General features: G+C 45.8%; 1 protein-coding gene across 1 annotated transcript; it reads right to left on the bottom strand.

Moving 5' to 3' along the window:
• Positions 1-15829: 15829 nt before the first annotated feature.
• LOC114907789 (transmembrane protein 217-like) lies at positions 15830-18399 on the bottom strand. Its single transcript, XM_029243751.1, has one exon. The coding sequence runs from the start codon at positions 17170-17172 to the stop codon at positions 16618-16620; it is 555 nt and encodes a 184-aa protein (XP_029099584.1). The 5' UTR covers positions 17173-18399; the 3' UTR covers positions 15830-16617.
• Between the last annotated feature and the right edge of the window lie 217 nt (positions 18400-18616).

Here is an 18616-nt window from a genome sequence, read left to right as displayed (position 1 = left end):
CCCTACTCACATGACTGACCTTCCTATATACTTGCCCCTACCCCAGCTAGTGATTGTTCTAACCTTTAGATCAGAACATCTCCACCATGATAGCTTGTCAAAGGGGCGGTGAGGGGAGTGCTCCTCTGCGAGTTTCCCTGGTAACTGATGAGCCAACATGATGTCAATTTCCCCTACACCTGGTAACCTCCCCCTCTCCAGGGGAGCAAAGACTGCCGCCATGTCCTGCCCCTCCCCCGTCTGCTGCACATGGTGGGGAGTTGCTCCAGGACCTTGCTTCAGATGTGTAAGCTCCCCCATCCACTAAACCAGCGGTCCCCAACCTTTTTGGCACCAGGGACCGGTTTCGTGGAAGACAATTTTTCCACGTTCTGGGTGGGTGTGGGGAGGGTTCAGGCGGTAACGCCAGCCACGGGGAGCGATGCGGAGCCGCAGATGAAGCTGCGCTCCCTCGCCTGACGCTCACGTCCTGCTATGCAGCCCGGTTCTTAACAGGCCGCAGACCGTACTGGTCCGCAGCCCAGGGGCTAGGGACCCCTGCATTAAAGCATTGATGGCTCTGTCGCTGACTCTGGGCTCTTTCTTCAGTCTTGAATCTGGGCAAGTACAGGCTTTGCGGATCTGTGGGGTGCAGCCCAGCAATTGGTGGAGCAGCCAGGAGACCAAGGAAACTCCTGTGAGCACCGAGATGTTGGGAAATAAGGATGGGGAATGGATATTTGCGGGGGCCGTCCACTAACGTGTGGGGCTGAAAGTTGAAGGAGTGATCCCCAAAGTTGCAGGGGAACTTCTGGGGTGGCTGTCCTTGATGAATGGGGGCCCCCAAGAGAGCACAAAGAACTCATAGACACCCCTAAGGCTGTTGTGGAGATATTGGCTGCCATTACAGTGGGGGAAAAAAAAGTTAGACAATAAGACAGTGGCCACAGCTGTGGGCTGGCCATTGCTTTTTGTGTTAAGAAAGGCCACAGGTGCTGAGCTAACAGCTGAGGTGAAGGCTGACTTGAGTGCTGATTCATGTTCCTCTGAAAGTGAGGCATGTGAATGTGAGTGAATATGTATTATTGTCTGTTACTGTTATTGTTTAAAGTGAATTGGCTATTTAGAAACTGAAAAAAAAAATCCCTGAAAATGGGCAAAATGGGAATCTTTTGCTGTTCTAAAACTGGTTTTTGCATATGCCATTAGAGAAAGTTAGCTTTCTAGAAGGAATGGATATTTCTCTTCCTGTGCCTTTGAGATGTAAATGACCTACCTGGGCTCTCAGGAACTTTAATCTAATCATTTGTGATCTCTAAGAGTGAAGAAAAAAAAAAAAAGGCCTTTTTAAACTCTAGCAGGAAAACTGAAATCTCTGGGTCATTTCAAATAGGATAAAATATTGGAACGTTAATTGCTGTCGGGTCTTTGCCTACTTACAAGAGGAAAACTAAAGCATAAGTTTTCCAGTCAGGAAATGCTGGTATGACAGAGTTCACAATTATTTGCTTCTTGGGTTTTGCTAGAGATGAAGGTTTTTAAAGGTTAAGATTATAATCAGTCATAATTCTAGTTATTGTAACCAAGTTTTTTCATTGATTACATGGTAATCAGCTGTTGAACTGTGCCTTTTTAAGTCTTTTGTCATTTATAGACAGTTGTTGGTACTATGATGCTATTGCAAAGTACTTCATCTTTTTTTAATTTAATTTTTTTCATTGAAGTATAGTTGATTTACAATGTTGTGTTAATTTCTACTGTTCAGCAAAGTGATTCAGTTATACATATATATATACCTTTTTTTTTTGGCCATGCTGCGGCATGTGGGATCTTAGCTCCCCAGCCAGGGATTGAACCTGTGCCCCCTGCAGTGGAAGTGTGGAGTCTTAACCACTGGACCGCCAGGGAAGTCCCTACATTCTTTTTTTTTTTTTCATATTCTTTTCCATTATGGTTTATCATAGGATATTGAATATAGTTCTCTGTGCTTTACAGTAGGACCTTGTTGTTTATTCATTCTATGTATAAAAGCCTACATCTGCTAACCCCAACCTCCCACTCCATCCCTTCCCCAGTCCCCTCCCCCTTGGCAACCACCAGTCTGTTCTCTATGTCGGTGAGTCTGTTTCCATTTTGTAGATAGGTTCATTTGTGTCATATTTTAGATTCCATGTATAAGTGATACCATATGGTATTTGTCTTTCTCTTTCTGACTTACTTCACTTAATATGATAATCTCTAGTTGCATCCATGTTGCTGTGAATGGCATTATTTTGTTTTTTTTTATGGCTGAGTAGTATTCCATTGTATATATGTACCACATCTTCTTTACTTGTTCATCTGTCGATGGACATTTGGTTGCTTCCGTGTTTTGGCTACTGTGGATAGTGCTGCTATGAACATAGGGGTGCGTGTATCTTTTTGGATTAGAGTTTTGTCTGGCTATACGCCCAGGAATGGGATTGCCTGAATCATATGGTAACTATATTTTTAGTTTTCTGAGGAACCTCCATACTGTTCTCCATAGTGGCTGTATCAATTTACATTCCCACCAACAGTGCAGGACGATTCCTTTTTCCCCACATCCTCTCCGGCATTTGTTGTTTGTAGTGTTTTTAATGATGGCCGTTCTGACGGGTGTGAGTTGGTGCCTCATTGTAGTTTTCATTTGAAAAGTGCTTCATCTTTAAGAAGATTCATAGGAAAGACCTTTTGACCAGTACAGGTCTCTGATAAATTTTAGATCATTTGGCTGAACTGGGTAAGAAATTAAAGAATCCTAATGGAAGACCTGATGGCTTCATAAAAAGCTAACAAAAGGATTGGTTACTGAGTGAACTGGTGAATATGGTTATAATTTTTATGGTTTTTTTCTGGAATATTACTGGTTTTGATCTGTGTTTTCCAGATATAGGGAAGCCTTTTCCTCAAGTTAGTTATGACTTACAGCAATTTGGTAAACTACACCTGTGGGTAGAATTGAGATATTTTTGTTTTCTCTCTGCCTGGTCCCCCCAGAAACTGGAGACTCTTGGGTTCTGAGCAGCCTTATTAAGTGAATGGGAAAGACTCTTCTGGCAGGTGCAGGAATCTTGATATTTTGAGGACCTCTAGAAGAGAGAAATCCACCGAGGCAGGGCCTTATGGCAGGCTTTTGGCCTGCTCTGATCATTATTATTCCTTTCCGTCTACTAACTTTGTGTTTTGTTTGCTCCTCTTTTTCTAGTTCCTTTAGGTGTGAAGTTAGATTGCTTTGTTTGTTTGTTTTGAGATTTTTCTTGTTTCCTGAGGTGGACTTGTATCACTATAAACTTCCTTCTTAGAACTGCTTTTGCTGTATCCCATAGATTTTGGATCATTGTGTTTCCATTTTCATTTGTCTTCAGGTATTTTTCGATGTCCTCTTTGATTTCTTCAGTCACCCATTGGTTGTTTAGTAGCATATTGTTAGCCTCCACATTTGTGTTTTTCACAATTCTTTTCTTGTAGTTGATTTCTAGTCTCATACCTCTGTGGTCGGAAAAGATGCTTGATATGAGTTCAATCTTTATACATTTATTGAGACTTGTTTCGTGGCCCAGTATGTGTTTTATCCTGGAGAATGTTCCATGTGCACTGGAAAAGAATGTGTATTCTGCTGCTTTTGGATGGAATGTTCTCTCTCTCTCTCTCTCTCTCTATATATAAAGTCCATCTAATCTAATGTGTCAGTTAAGGCCTGTGTTTCCTTATTGATTTTTTGTATAGATGATATATCTATTGATGTAAGTGGGCTGCTAAAGTCCCCTACAATTATTGTGTTACTGTCAATTTCTCCCTTTTTATTTATTTATTTTTAGCTGCATTGGGTCTTCATTGCTATGTGCGGTCTTTCTCTAGTTGCAGCAAGTGGGGGCTGCTCTTCGTTGTGGTGCGCAGTCTTCTCACTGCAGTGGCTTCCCTTGTTGCGGAGCTCTAGGTGCACAGGCTTCAGTAGTTGTGGCACACAGGCTCAAGAGCACAGGCTCAGTAGTTGTGGCGCACGAGCTTAGTTGCTCCGCAGCATGTGGGATCTTCCTGGACCAGGGCTTGAACCCCTGTCCCCTGCATTGGCAGGTGGATCCTTAACCACTGCATCACCAAGGAATCCCTCTCCCTTTATTTTTGTTAATATTTGCTTTATGTATTTAGGGGCTCCTATGTTGGGTTCATGTATATTTATAATTGTTATATCTTCTTGCTGGATTGATCTCTTTATCATTATGTAATGTCTTTCTCTGTCTCTTGCTACAGTCTTTGTTCTAAAGTCTATTTTGTCTGATATAAGTATTGCTATTGCAGCTTTCTCTTCATTTCCTTTTGCATGGAATACCTTTTTTCATACTCTCACTTTTAGTCTTTGTGTGTCATTAGATCTGAAGTGAGTCTCTTGTAGGCAGCATATATATGGGTCTTTTTCTTTTAGTCCATTCAACCACTCTGTCTTTTTTTTTTTTTTTTTTTTTGCAGTACGCGGGCCTCTCACTGTTGTGGCCTCTCCCATTGCGGAGCACAGGCTCTGGACACACAGGCTCAGCGGCCATGGCTCACGGGCCCAGCCGCTCCGTAGCATGCGGGATCTTCCCGGACCGGGGCACGAACCCATGTCCCCTGCATCAGTAGGCAGACTCTCAACCACTGCGCCACCAGGGAAGCCCCACTCTATGTCTTTTGATTGGAGCATTTAGTCCATTTACCTTTAAAGTAATTATTGATAGGTATGTACTTATGGTCGTTTTGTGTTTTCTGGTTGTTTTTGTAACTCTTTTTGGTTCCTTCTTCTTTTGCTGTCTTCCGTTGTGATTTGATGACTATCTTTAGTGTTACTTTTGGTTCCCTTTCTGTTTTTCTGTGTGTGTATCTATTTTGGTTTGTGGTTACCACGAGGTTTGTATACAACAACATATATATATGATTATTTAAAGTTGATGATCTCTTAAGTTCAAATGCATTCTAACAATGCTGCATTTTTATTCCTCCTTATTCACTTAAAAATTTTTTTCACCTCATATTTTACATCATTTTTTTGTGTGTCCCTTAACTACTTATTGTGAATAAAGATGATTTGACTACTTTTGTCATTTAACCTTTCTACTATCTTCATCAGTGGTTGATCTACTACCTTTATGTTTGCCTTTACCAATGAAACTTTTCCTATCATAATTTTCATACTTCTTGTTGTGGTCTTTTCTTTTCTGCTTAGAGAAGTCCCTTTAACATTTTTTATAAAGTCGGTTTAGTGGTGCTGAACTCTTTTAGCTTATCTGTAAAACTTTATCTGTCCTTCAAATCCAAATGATCGCCTTGCTGGGTGAAGTATTCTTTTTTTTTTTTTTTTTCAAGTATTCTTGTTGTAGGTTTTTTCCTCTCATCACTTTGAATATATTGTACCTCTCCTTTCTGGCCTGCAAAGTTTCTTCTGAAAAGCCAGCTGATAGTCCTATGGGAGTTCCACTGTATGTAACTAATTGTTTTTTCTCGCTGCTTTTAAGATTCTCTCTTATCTTTAATTTTTGCCATATTAATTACAACGTGTTTTGGCATGGACCTCTTTGGGTTCATCTTGCTTAGGACTCTCTGTGTTTCCTAGACCTGGATGCCTGTTTCTTTCCCCAGGTTAGGACAGTTTTTATCTATTATCTCTTCAAATAAGTTTTGAGTCCCTTTCTCTCTTCTCCTTCTGGGATCCCTATAATTCAAATGTTAGTATGCTTGGTGTTGTCTCAGAAGTCTCTTAAGCTACCTTTATTTTTTTAATTCTTTTTTTCTGTTCAGCTTGGGTGATTTCCATTTCTCTGTCTTCCAGCTTGCTGATCCATTCCTCTGTATCATCTAAGCTACTGTTGATTCCTTCCAGTGTTTTTTTAAATTTCATTCATTGTATTCTTCAGCTCTCTTTGGTTCTTCTTTATATTTCTAATTCTTTGTTAAAATTTTCACTGTGTTCATCCATTCTTCTCCTGAGTTCACTCTGCATCTTTATGATCATTACTTTGAACCCTTGATCATGTAGATTGCTTATCTCTACTTTGTTTAGTTCTTTTTCTGAGGTTTTTGTCTGTTTAAACATATTCCTCTGTCTCCTCATTTTGCCTAATTCTCTGTATTTATTTATTTTATATTTCTTTCTTTTTAAAAAAAAATCTGTGTTTATTTCTATGTGTTAGGTCAGTTACATTTCCTAATCTTGAAGAAGTTGCCTTATATTAGAGATGTCCTATAGGCCCCAGCAGCACACTCCCCTCTGGTCACCAAAGCTATATGCTCTGGGGGTGCCCCTTATGTGGGTTGCATGGGTCCTTCTGTTGTGGTGGGGCTGAGCACTGTGGGCATGCTGGTAGGTGGGGCTGGCCCCTGGCCTTGTTGGCTGCCAGGCCCTGCCTCATGCTGTGACTGCTGGCCTCCTGGTTGAGGAGGGGTGGGTCCCAGGGCAGCTGGCTGCATGGCCTGGGGGGGGTTCTCAGGGTTGGTGCTTCCCTCCCCCCATCCCCAGTGCTAACAGACTAGAGAGAGGACTCCAAGATGGTGCTTGCCAAGCACCAGTGTCCTTGTGGTAGAACAATCTCCCTAAAATGACTTCCGTCAGTGTCTATGTCCCCAGGGGGAGTCCCAGTTGCCTCCTGCCTGAGAGGCTCTCAAGGTCAGCAGGTGGGTCTGACCCAAACTCCTTTCATATTACTGCCTGTGAACTGGAACTCAGGGTGTGTGAGATTTCACATGTGCCCTTGAAGAGCACAGTCTCTGGGGAATTCCCTGGTGGTCCAGTGGTTGGGACACCGTGCTTCCACTGTTGCGGGCCAGGGTTCGATCCCTGGTCAGGGAACTAAGATCCCATAAACTGTGCAGCCAATAAAAAATAAAATTATTTTAAAAAAAAGATCAGAGTCTCTGTTTCCTACACCCCTCCAGCTCTCCTGAAAGTAAGCCCTGCTAACCTTTTTTTTTTTTAATTTTTAAAAATTCTTCTAATTTTTTTGCGGTACGCAGGCCTCTTAGTGTTGTGGCCTCTCCCGTTGCGGAGCACAGGCTCCGGACGCGCAGGCTCAGCGGCCATGGCTCACGGGCATGGCTCACGGGCCCGGCTGACGGGCCCAGCCGCTCCGCGGCATGCGGGATCTTCCCAGACCGGGGCACGAACCCGCGTCCCCTGCATCGGCAGGCGGACTCTCAATCACCGCGCCACCAGGGAAGACCCCTGCTAACCTTTAAAGTCAGATGTTCTGGAGGCTCATCTTCCCAGTGCAGGAACCCCAAAGTGGGGAACCTGATGTGAGGCTTGAGCCCTTCGCTCCCTGGTGAGAACCACTGCTGTCGTGATTGTCCTCCCATTTGTGGGTCACCTACCCATGGTGTGGGTCTTGGCTATACAGTATCTCTGCCTCTTCTACCCATCTCGTGGTGGTTTCTTCTTTATATCTTTAGTTGTAGAAGATCTTTTCTGTTAGTCTTCAGGTTATTCTCATAGATAATTGCTCTGTAAATAGTTGTAATTTTGATGTGCCTGTGGGAGGAGGTGAGCTCAGGGTCTTCTACTCTGCCATCTTGGCTAGGTCTCTCACAATTAATGTTCTCAGCTGTCAGCTTCTCCTCCTACCTTGTGAACCCCTCAAGGGCAGGAAAGCAGGTCTCATTCATCTTTATACCACCAGCACCTTTCTCAATATCCAGCACAAAGTCCAGGTCCAATGCATGTTTGCTGAATTGACCAAAAAATGGGAGATTTCTTTCGGTGGTGGAGGGGGAAGGCTGCTCTGATTCCCTTAGGCTGAATTAGTTCTACCTCTGCTTTGCTCCCCTAATGATTTCCTTGAGCCTCCCACAGTGGTTATGATTAACTGTGGGCATCTGGAGCCAGGCTGCCTGGTTAAAGTCCCAGCAGTGCCACTTTATGTGTGACTCTAGAAAAATAACATAACCTTCCTGGGCCTCAGTTTCCTCATCTGTAAAGTGGGGAAAACAATACAATTTACTTCATAGCATTGGTTGTGAGAATTAAATGAGTTCATTCATTTGAATCAGTACCTAAACACTCTATCAGCATAAGTTATTATGGTCTATCTATCTATTTATCTCTACTAGATTGTCAGCACCTGAAGAGAAGCTTTACATTTCCCTTGGTGCTTTTTGTACAAGACTTGCTCAAAGTAGCACTCCATAAATATGCTGAATTTAATTGGCAAGTCACCTGGATATCCATACCAGTATCATTTCCATATCTGGCTAGCCTAGTAATAAAGGGCAGGTCAGTGAACATCTAACCAAGTGTAACTTACTCAGGAAGACATAGCCAAAGGAAACCAAGCCTGACACATCTATTCAAGTTCTTTGAGCAATTCATCAAGCATGGCAGACAAAAGGAAACGTGTGGACTTGTTTATTAAGATTGTCAACAATTGTTTGACCAAGTTTGAACTACCCTGAATGAGGAAAAAATGTTTTGTTATGAATATGAAGTTGGCTCTGCCCTGGAAAACAGCAAGTTGGGTTAGATGGGTACTTCTCTGTTTAAATGTGGGGTATCCCAAAGTGGAGAGCCAGGTTTCCCAAACCCCCATATAACTCAGCACCCCTTGTAGCTACAGGAAACCAGAGACCTTTCCAGGTATTTGAGGCACAAAGGGATTGAATAAGGAATTGCTTCCTTCTAAATCTCTGGAAGAGTACAAGAGGCTTTGTGCTAGGCCTCTGGGTTGACTCCTGGAATAACACTGCTGAACCTGCCTGCTAGGAGAGCTGCTGCCACCAACCCCCTTGGGGAAGTGGGAATCAGGAGGCCACCTTTGGACTGTTGATTTCCAGAAAACACCACCACAATAGCAACCCAGGGATCAGGAGGCTACAGCTGCCCACAAGCTAGTGACCGATCACTGGAACATTGCTGCAGAGAAAAAGGTTGACTCTACGACCTTGTTTGTCAGAAGCAGTCAAAGGTGGCAGGAAGATGGCCTCTGCCTCACTTCTACCTTCTCAAGTTCACAATCCATGTCCAGCCTGTAGGACCACAGCTGCAAGGGAGGCTGGAGCATTTGGTTTTAGCTTTCCCTTCTGAGACTAAGGAAGGTACTCTAGAGGGATTGAGAGGGATGCTGGACCAGTTGATCAATATATCCCCCATGCCCTCATTCACTGTGCTCCAGTCACTGGCTTTCTGGCTGCTGTCAGCACACACCAAACTTTTCCCCCATGCTTGGATCTTTGCATTTGCTGTTCCCTCTGCTTGGAATGCCCTTCCCAGAGATCTTCCGAGTCCTGTTAAGCATCACTTCCCCAGAGTCATTCCTCATCCAAAGACCTCCTAGATGGCCTCACTTCCCCAGAGAGACATTCTTCATATAAAGACCTCCTAGATGCCCCTCTCCACTGGCTTGGGCCTGTTTCTAAAACAGTGAATCGCAAGAGGATGGAATTACTAGGCTAGGTCTCACTATCTGGGCTAAAACTCTATTGTATCACCTTGCTTTATTTTATTCCTAGTACCTATTACTAACTGAAATTATTATATATACTTATCTGTTCACTTGTTTATCACTTGTCTTCCCCCCTTAGAATGCAAGTTTCATGAGAGTAGGAACTTTATTTTCTTCATCCCTGTGGCCAACATCTAACATACCTGATATATAGCATGCACTCAATAAACATTTGTTGAACAAACCACTGAAAAATAGAGAGAACATAGCACTTTGGACTTACCTCTGTTACCTGATTTACCATATAATATTGTAATTACTCCCTCACAGGCACTCTTCTTGGTTCAGAGCCAAGACTGCATCTTGTTTTTTTATTTTTGCTTCACTTCTTAGCATAATGCCCAGCAAATAGTTGACAGGCCCTGCATTTTGATGAATGGATAAATGAGAAAGAAGGCGTGAATGCACATATTAAGGAAGCAAGGGTGTGTTTTAGGATGTAAGAAAGTGGAGAAGGAGGGTGGCTATTGCAGAAGAGTGATTAAATGCTAAATAAAATCATCTCAATCAGGCCAGAAAATGCAAGAGATCCTCAGATCAGAGTGAGAGGCAGATGGGGTCAGGTTGAGTTCAAGGTAGCCAACAGGAGGCTCAGCCTGGGCAGAGGAAGATGCCAGGAGCTGAGAATCCTTGAAAAGAAGCTGCCAAGTGTCTACTAGCAGACTTGATAGGATCTCTCATTTCTTGGACACTTTTTTTTTTTCTTGGATACTTTTTACAACTACTTTTTCCCAATTCCTTTGGATGGGATCCTTTTGTCCCCCTAAAACTCTGAGAAGCAAGACGGCCGTAAGTTCCATTCTCCACATCATTCATAAAATACATCTTGTCAGTGTTGTGCTATGGGGCAAGAGAGAAACCAAACATCCCCTTTTAAAAAAGATGCATTCTGGGAATTTCCTGGCGGTCCAGTGGTTAAGACTCGGTGCTTTCACTGCTGGGGCCCAGGTTCAACCCCTGGTCAGGGAACTAAGATCCCGCAAGCTGTGCGGTGCGGCCAAAAAACAAGGTGCATTTCAGTGTTGCCCCTCATTGGATAGATTTCTGAAGGGAAAAGGTAGCCTTCGCAGGAGGCAAAAGAAAATTTTAGAAAAATATAAAGCCTTAAAAAGTTTTTGATCTTTTTATATCTTTAATATGTAAGTTATTTCTGACAATCACCAAATAATTGTTTAACTCAGCCTTTTACATATACACAAACGTGCAAACACACAACATACACAAATACATACAAACATGTACAAACACAGATACACAGACACACAGAATCACATGCACGAATACACAAACCTAAAGCAACGCCCTTGTTTATGAAACAAAATACAGTCAAAAGATATTTGTAAGACCTGTTTCCCAGGGAAGAAAATAATAATTTATTGCATTTAAAAAAATTTAAGCATTGAAAATGGTAAAAATCTATTTTACTAACAACTGGTGAGGGGCTGAGGGAAGAGGAAGGAAGTTTAGGAGGGTTTCACCAGGCGCTCGCCCTGTGAAAGGCTGTCCTGAAAAGTCAGGAGCTCAGCTTTCATCACCACAGCAGCCTCACCTAGGGGCTGACTCTCAGGGGCCCTCATCAGCCACTTGCTGGGTGGGCAATTTGATTGGAAAAAGAAAAGTATAGCATCAGTCTGTGCATAGAGACTGATGATAGAAGAGACCGAAGAAAGGAAAAATGAGGGCTTCAGAGGCTGAGAATAGTAGCAATCGATGTGGGGACTTCTGGGGGAAAGAAAGCAGGGGGAATGGAGACCCAAGGCCAGGAGGAAAAAGGAAGTAAGACCTACAGAAATGTTTACACACCTTGAAACCAGTGGGGAGATGTCAACACGGAACGCAGTCTGTCCTTTGTGGGACATTGGACTTATACGTGACAGCAGTGAGGTGGGAAAGACGCTCAGAAATATTCAGGGGTTATATGCTTAAGAGCAAGCACCTTCCGGGAGCAGCCAGCAGAGGCCGTGGGAAAAGGGGAGACGCTCTTTTCTCTGGGGAAGTCCGAGCCTGCTTGTTTCCGCTTGACACCACCGTTCCCCTGTGCAGAGCCCCTTCCTTCACCCTGAGGTGGAAATGATGAATACGAGTGCACAGCTCTACTGTCCCAGGGGTATCTGCACCTTCTCAGGCTCCCACCTTTCCATTTCCTCCCCTCCCTTCTCAGGGCTAAATCAAACTTTCTTCTAGGACTCAGCTTAAAGGTCTCCTCCTCCAGGAAGACTTCCCTGACTCTCCAACCTCCTTCCTTCTGTGGCCCCCGGTGCTTCCCTCAATACCTATCATACTGGGTCCAAATGGCCCTGAATGACCCCCACCCCTCACTAGGTTGGGAGCCCCTTGAAATGTGGGCTGTGTCTTTTCAGGGTATCCCCCCGTTCCTAGCTCAGAGCCTGCTATGCAGTAGATACTCAGCAAACCTAGTGAAGAAACGGAGGATGGAAGGCCAGAGATCTTCACAGGGGTGGGTGACAGCTCTCAGAGTATTGCCCTTCCCAGGGACTCCTGCATTGTTTGAAAGGCTTGTTTTAGGCTTGGTAAGGTGGCGCTGGGAGATGAGGTGGTGTGTCTAGTGTCAGCAGCTTGTGCAGGGAAAAGGATTAGGGAAGGAGGAAAGGGACAAGGAAGCTGATCTTCTGGCATCCTTTGTGGGTATTGTCCCACATGTAACTACAGTCTTCTCCAGAGTCTCCAGAAGTGAGTGATAGAAAAAAAGGAGTAGGAAGAGGAGGCCAAAAGAGCAGAGTAGTAATTTGCCCGCCACCAGCCCAGCTACTGTAAGCGTCCTTTCGAAAACGAGGAACAACAGGCCATTCTATTCTGCTGAGGGCGCAGGCCCGTTCATTCCACAAATATTTATCGAGCACCTGTTATGTGTTGGGTGTTGTTCTCGGTGCTGGGAAAATAGCAATGAAGATAATATGGTGCTTATATTTGGGGGGGAGATAACTGTATATAGTAAGTCAGGTGATAATATGTGTTATGGAAAAAGTAAAGCAGGGTAAGTGGGTTAGAGAGGGGTGGGGGGAGGAGCTGCTTCACATAGGTTGGTCGGGAAGAGCTCTGTGATGGCTTTTGAGCAGACCCCTGAAAGAAACGAGAGGAAGCCAGTGGACCCCTGGAGTAAGAACATCCCAGGCTGAAGAGACAGGTGCAAAGGCCCTGAGGCTGGAGTATGCTGGGTGTGTAAGAGGAACTGCAAGGCAGCCAGGGCAGCTGGAGCAGAGGGAGGAAGGACAGAATGGTTAGGGAGGAGATTGGAGGGATGACAGAGAACTGGATCACTTAGCACCAACATTCTATGATGAGGACTCGGGATTTTTCCTCTGAGTGTAGTGGGGAGCCCTGGCAGGATGTGAATAGCAGAGTAGAGGGAGGAACATGATCTGACTTAGGTTTCAACAAGATCCCTCTGGCTGCTGGGTGGAGAACTGACTGCGGAGGGCACAAGGGTGGTGTCAGGGAGACCAGTTAGGATGCTGCTACTGCAACAGCCGGGGCAAAAGGCAGTGACAGCCAGGGCCAGGGCAGTGATAGGGGAGGGGATGAGAAGTGGTGGGATCTAAATGCACATTGAAGGTGGGGCTGATAGGGTTTTCTGAGGAGTTGGGTAAAGGCTGAGAGAGAGAAAGAGAACCCAAGGATGATTCCTGGGTCCTTGACCTGAGCAACTGGAAGGGTGAAGGAGGGAAAGACTGGGCGTTAGGGCAGCTTTATGGGAGAAAACCACCACAAGTATGCATCGCAACAGGTTTTGAGATAGCTATTGGGCACATGTATTACCTATCAATTGCTTTGTAACACATTACCCCCAAACATAGCGGCTTAAGAGAACATGCATCTATGTCACAGTTTCTGTGGGTCAGAAACCCTGGTGCAGCTGGCACAGGTCCTCTGACTCAGGGGCTCTCACCTGCAGTGGAGGTGTCCAGCTGGGGCTGTGGCCCCTCTCAAGACTCGACTTGGGGAGGATCTGCTTCCAAGCTCACTTAGGAGGCTGTTGGTAGGACTTAGGTCCTTGGGGGCTGTTGGTTAGCAACGTCCTTCCTGACCGTGCCAACCTCTCCATCGAGATGCTCCCAGTGTGGCAGCTGGCCTCCCGTGGAGAGAGCGAGCAACCCTGAGGTCATCGTGGTTTTGTAACCTAATCTTAGAGATGACATCCTATCACTTCTGCTGTGTTTTATTTATTAGAAGAGGGTTGCTAGCCCAGCCTGCACTCAAGGGGAGGTGACAAGTGTGAATATCAATTGGCAGGGACCTCTGGGAACCATGTAGAGGCACCTGCCACAGCAAGGAGGCAATTGGACCAACAAGTACAGATTTCAGGGAGAGGTCCAGACAGGAGCTGTCCATATGGGGGTTACCCATGACGGGCCTGAGCCAAGACAGCTGGGAATGACCCAGACAGAGAAGAGAAGGGGACCAAGGACAGAGCCTGGGAGCTCATCAATGTTTGGAGGTCAGGGACATGCAGAGGGACCAGCAAAGGAGATGGAGGAGGACCAGTGATGTAGGTGGTGAATGGAGAGTGGTGGCCCCGGTGTCCCGTAGGCCAAAAGAGAAACCTGTTGGCAGGACAGGGAGGGATCAGCTGGTCGAAAGCCATGGAGAGGTCTGGCAAGGGAAGGCGGAGCTCAGGATTGGGCAGCGTGGAGATCAGCTTAACAAGAGCTGTCTCAGTGGAGTGGAAGGAGTTCCAGAGAGAATGGGAGGCTGGGAAGTGGAGGTGGACACAGCACTTTCCAAGGACTCTTGGTGTCAAGGCGCGCACAGCCTTGTATCTGAGGGCAGCAGGTAACTCTTAGCTGAGCTGATTCTTGGAACTCTGTTTCTCTCTCCACCCCTTCTTCACACACACCCCCCACCCCCACACACCCACCCCCACACACGCACACCCCACCCCCACACACGACCTTCCCTCTGCTACCCCAGCTGGGACAGGGGATTAGAACCCTGAAGTTGGCCTGTTTTGTTTTTTGTTTCTGGTACCAAGTTACACATTATGGGACTAGGGTGGAGACACATGCTATTAATCCTCGGTCATCAGCTTGAGGTTCCCTAAATCCTAAAATCAGCCACCCCTAGGGGACCTAAATCCCTGGTTTAGAAGCCTAACAGCACTAAGCAAAAGCTGATTGCTGACTGCCATCTGGTGGTCATTTTGGGACCTGGCCTGGATCTAAATCTGTCCCTCACAGGGTGGTGGGAAGAATTGAGGGAATTGTTAGAATGCCACCTGGCACAAATTGTGTTCAGTAAAACTGGGCTGCTGTCATTGTGCGCATGGTTTGGAGGAGCATGGTCAAAACAGTGTCCCTGACTTCGCTCCCAACATTTTTTGAAGGAAAAGGAATTATTCTAAAAGGAGGTCCCTCTTCTTATCTTGGTAAAAGTAAGAGTGCTTCAGGGAACCAAGTAGGACAGTCATATAAGAAGTTAGATGATCTAGGGACTTCCCTGGTGGTGCAGTGGTTAACAATCCGCCTGCCAACGCAGGGGACACGGGTTTGATCACTGGTCCAGGAAGTTCTCACATGCTGCAGAGCAACTAAGCCCGCACGCCAAAACTACTGAGGCTGCGTGCTGCAACTATTGAAGCCCGTGCGCCTAGAGCCTGTGCTCCGCAACGAGAGAAATCATCGCAATGAGAAGCCCACGCACCGCAACGAAGAGTAGCCCCTGGTCGCTGCAACTAGAGAAAGCCCGTGAGCAGCCAAAAGCAAAATAAAACGAACAAACAAAACAAAACAAAAACTATACAAGGTGGTAAATGTAAAGAGCTCTTATTAAAGGTACACTCCATTAGTTAATAGTAGTTGGCATACCAGCTCTAAGCACTGGGGGTGTGTTGCTTTAAAATAGTGGTTCTCAACCGGGGGTAATTTTGCCCCCCAGAGAACAACTGGCAATGCATGGTGATATTTTTGTTTGTCACAAGGCTGGGGGATGCTAAAAAAAAAAAAAAAAAGGCTGGGGATCCTACTGACATCTAGTGGGTAGAGGCCAGGGATGCTGCTAGACATCCTACAATGCACAGGACAGCCCCCTATGAGACAGAATTATCCAGTCCAAAATGTCAATAGTGCTTGAGTTGAGAAATCTTGGAACTTTTAAAAAATTTTATTATTTATTTATACATTTATTTATTTTATTTATTTATTTTTGGCTGCACTGGGTCTTCGTTGCTGGGTGCGGGCTTTCTCTAGTTGCGGTGAGCGGGGCCTGCTCTTCATTGTGGTGCACGGGCTTCTCATTGCGGTGGCTTCTCCTGTTGCGGAGCACGGGCTCTAGGCGTGTAGGCTCAGTAGTTGTGGCTCGCGGGCTATAAAGCACAGGCTCAGTAGTTGTGGTGCATGGGCTTAGTTGCTCCACGGCATGTGGGATCTTCCCGGACCAGGGCTCGAACCCGTGTCCCCTGCATTGGCAAGCAGATTCTTAACCACTGTGCCACCAGGGAAGCCCAGAACTTTCTTAAATGGGGATTCTTCTTGCCGTGTTATGAACCAACATGAGGAACTGCTTTCTGAATATTATGAGGAAAGCAGAGTGATGCATGAAGTTGGAAAGGGGGTCTACAGTTATATGCAGGAGTAAAATGAGGCTCCAGATTACTGTGCTCTGCGACATAGTAGCCACAAGCCAGCCACACGTGGCTATTGAAACTGAAAGTAATTAAAACCAAATAAAATTTTAAATTTGATTCCTAGATTGTAATAAACATGTCCCAAGTGCTCAGTAGCCACGTGTGGCTAGTGGACAGCACAGATGTGGAACTGTTCCATCAGCGCAGAAATTTCTATCAAATAGCACTGCTCATAAAGGATTCAGCAGAACCAGGCATCAGTGGGCAATCCACAAGAGAAAAGTTAGAAACTAAGGATGTGCAGAGAGGAGGGTACAATGAGAGACGACAGGATACACCAATGAGATGGTTAAGTAAGCACAAGGGCGGTCTATAATTAAATGCCAAAACAAGTCACAAATACTCATGTATAATAACTGATCCACGCAACCCTCCCTCCCCCAAGGGTCATTCTTCAGCGCATAAAACTGGAGAAGCCGGAAAAGGCAAGGAGAATCAGCAGAAGGCAGGCAGGGAAGGGTGAGCCACCGCTGGGGGGCACTGTCCCTCTCTCTCCCTTCTTCCTGGCACAGTTTAGTTTAACTTGTGGGACAAGGTTCCCAGCCCAACAGGTGGCCACGAGTCAACTGTACCAACAGAGGAGCGTTTGCAGCGGCCTGTCTTGCTTAAAGTCTTGAGGTCCTTGTAAAGGGAGTACGCATACTTGGTGACGAAGGGCAGACAGAAGAAGTGCAGGATCATTCGGGAGACCTGGAAAATCAAGTGCAAGTACCTCAGCTCCTTGAACTGCTCTTTGACGGTCCCGTTGGTGAGCAGGACCACGGAGAAGCTGAGGAGCTCATAGGTGATGATCCACATGGTGTAGCACAGCAGCCCCACGTAGTTGCTGATGTGGATGCAATAGAGGAGCAAGGAGCTGACCATGAGGGTGATGGTGGATAGGCAGATGTTGATGTGCTTCTTGTAGGTCGTGACCCAAGAGACTAGCTCAGACTTTGTCTCCTTGTAGATGCTGAAGTTGTCCTCGTAGCCGATGTATGCAACCTCGTTCACTTCAAAGATGAGGAACTGGATGGTGTTGAGGATACAGAAGATGCCCATCATGAAGGAGAACTTCTTGTCATTCATTTTATACTAGTTTTACCGGAGCATCGGCTGCAGGAAAATAAAAAAAGTTGTGGAGATACCTGACAAGAGGGCAGTGCTAGCCCAGGACAAATCCTCAAGCCACTAGATGTAAATGGAAGAGCTAAGAGTAATAAGGGTATATAGACAGACAGTGGGCTGGAAGTCAAGGGACACTGACCCTGCTCTGGCCTCACTAGCTACAGGTGAGCACATCACTGGGAAGTGAGGGCATCACGGGCCTGGAATAATCTTCAGGTAGCTCTGCTCTTCCAGCAGCAGCCATGCTTTAAGGTGGCACAACGGGTACTCCTGTTGGTGTCAGGCTTGTGGGAATTAGGAAGCTTCTGTATCTGGAATAATGGTAGAGTCAGTTCTGGGCTCCTACTGGGATATTCGTTTCTCCGAAGAAACACATTTTCTCAGAAAACTAGCATGGCTCCTCAAGGGCCTAGAATCATCGCTGACCTTCCCCTCGGCCCCCTTTTCTTCCCTTCCAAGCCCTTAAAAATGTAATTTCCCTGGGTCTGACCCAGAATTGTCCCAAGTCACAGGATTCAGCCAGCCGTGAATGGAATGGGGGAAGGTTTACGGATCCAAGGCTGACTATCTCGTTTGCCCAGGGTGAAGGTGCCACAACGATAAGCCAGGTTGTTCAGGCGAAAATCTAGCAGGCCGACCCCCAGCTGCAACCTAGGTTAGACCTGAACTATAGAGGCTGGCTCCAGCCAGGGTGGAGTTGCCTAGCTCCCGCGAAGCCCTGTTGAAGGTATTTATGGCGGAGGGCCCAAGGCTGTGGTAGGGCGGGCCCTGGAGCAATCAGTCCCTCCCAGATCCTATCACCTTCTTACTGGCTCCCAGTTCGGGAGAACTCCAGAGCAAAGCTGCCTCCTCTTCATTCCCCACACTGGCCAGCTACCACTGTGAGGGCAGAGAGAGGGGGAAGAGTCACACACGAGGGAAACGCGTGCAGGCCTCTGGCTGATGTGTTTCCGATGAGGGACAACCAGTTGGAAGCTCGGCATGGTTTCCTTCTAAGGTCACTGGACAGGGCTCCTCTTCAGTCCTGTCAGAGCACAGACAGGCTGCCATCCGCCTCCCTCCAGCCTTCTCCTCGCTCACTCTATCAATCAAATATTCTTTTTCTTTTTGTCAGTAGCAATTGTTTTATTGCTATGGTAAAATATACATAACATAAATCTTACCATTTTAACCCTTTCTCAGTGTACCATTCAGTGGCGTTAAGTACATTCATACTGTTGTGCAAGCATCACCACCCCCCGCCTCAACATTTTCATATTCTCCAAGAAAAAACTCTATACTCATCAGACACTAATTCTTCCTCCCTCGTCTCCCGCCAGCCCCTGTTAATTCTACTTTCTGTCTCTATAAATCTGACTGCCTCTAAGTACCCCATATAAATTGAATCATACAGTATTTGTCTTTT

The sequence above is a fragment of the Monodon monoceros genome, unplaced genomic scaffold (assembly GCF_005190385.1).
Source record: "Monodon monoceros isolate NGI ecotype Baffin Bay Population unplaced genomic scaffold, NGI_Narwhal_1 Super_Scaffold_3, whole genome shotgun sequence".
NCBI lineage: Eukaryota > Metazoa > Chordata > Mammalia > Artiodactyla > Monodontidae > Monodon > Monodon monoceros.
Note: the sequence above shows the minus strand (reverse complement) of the source record. Positions and strands in the feature narration are given on the sequence as shown.

Excerpts from the sequence above, each read along its gene's own strand:
- LOC114907789 (XM_029243751.1), bottom strand. The coding sequence starts at position 17,172 with ATGAATGACAAGAAGTTCTCCTTCATGATGGGCATCTTCTGTATCCTC.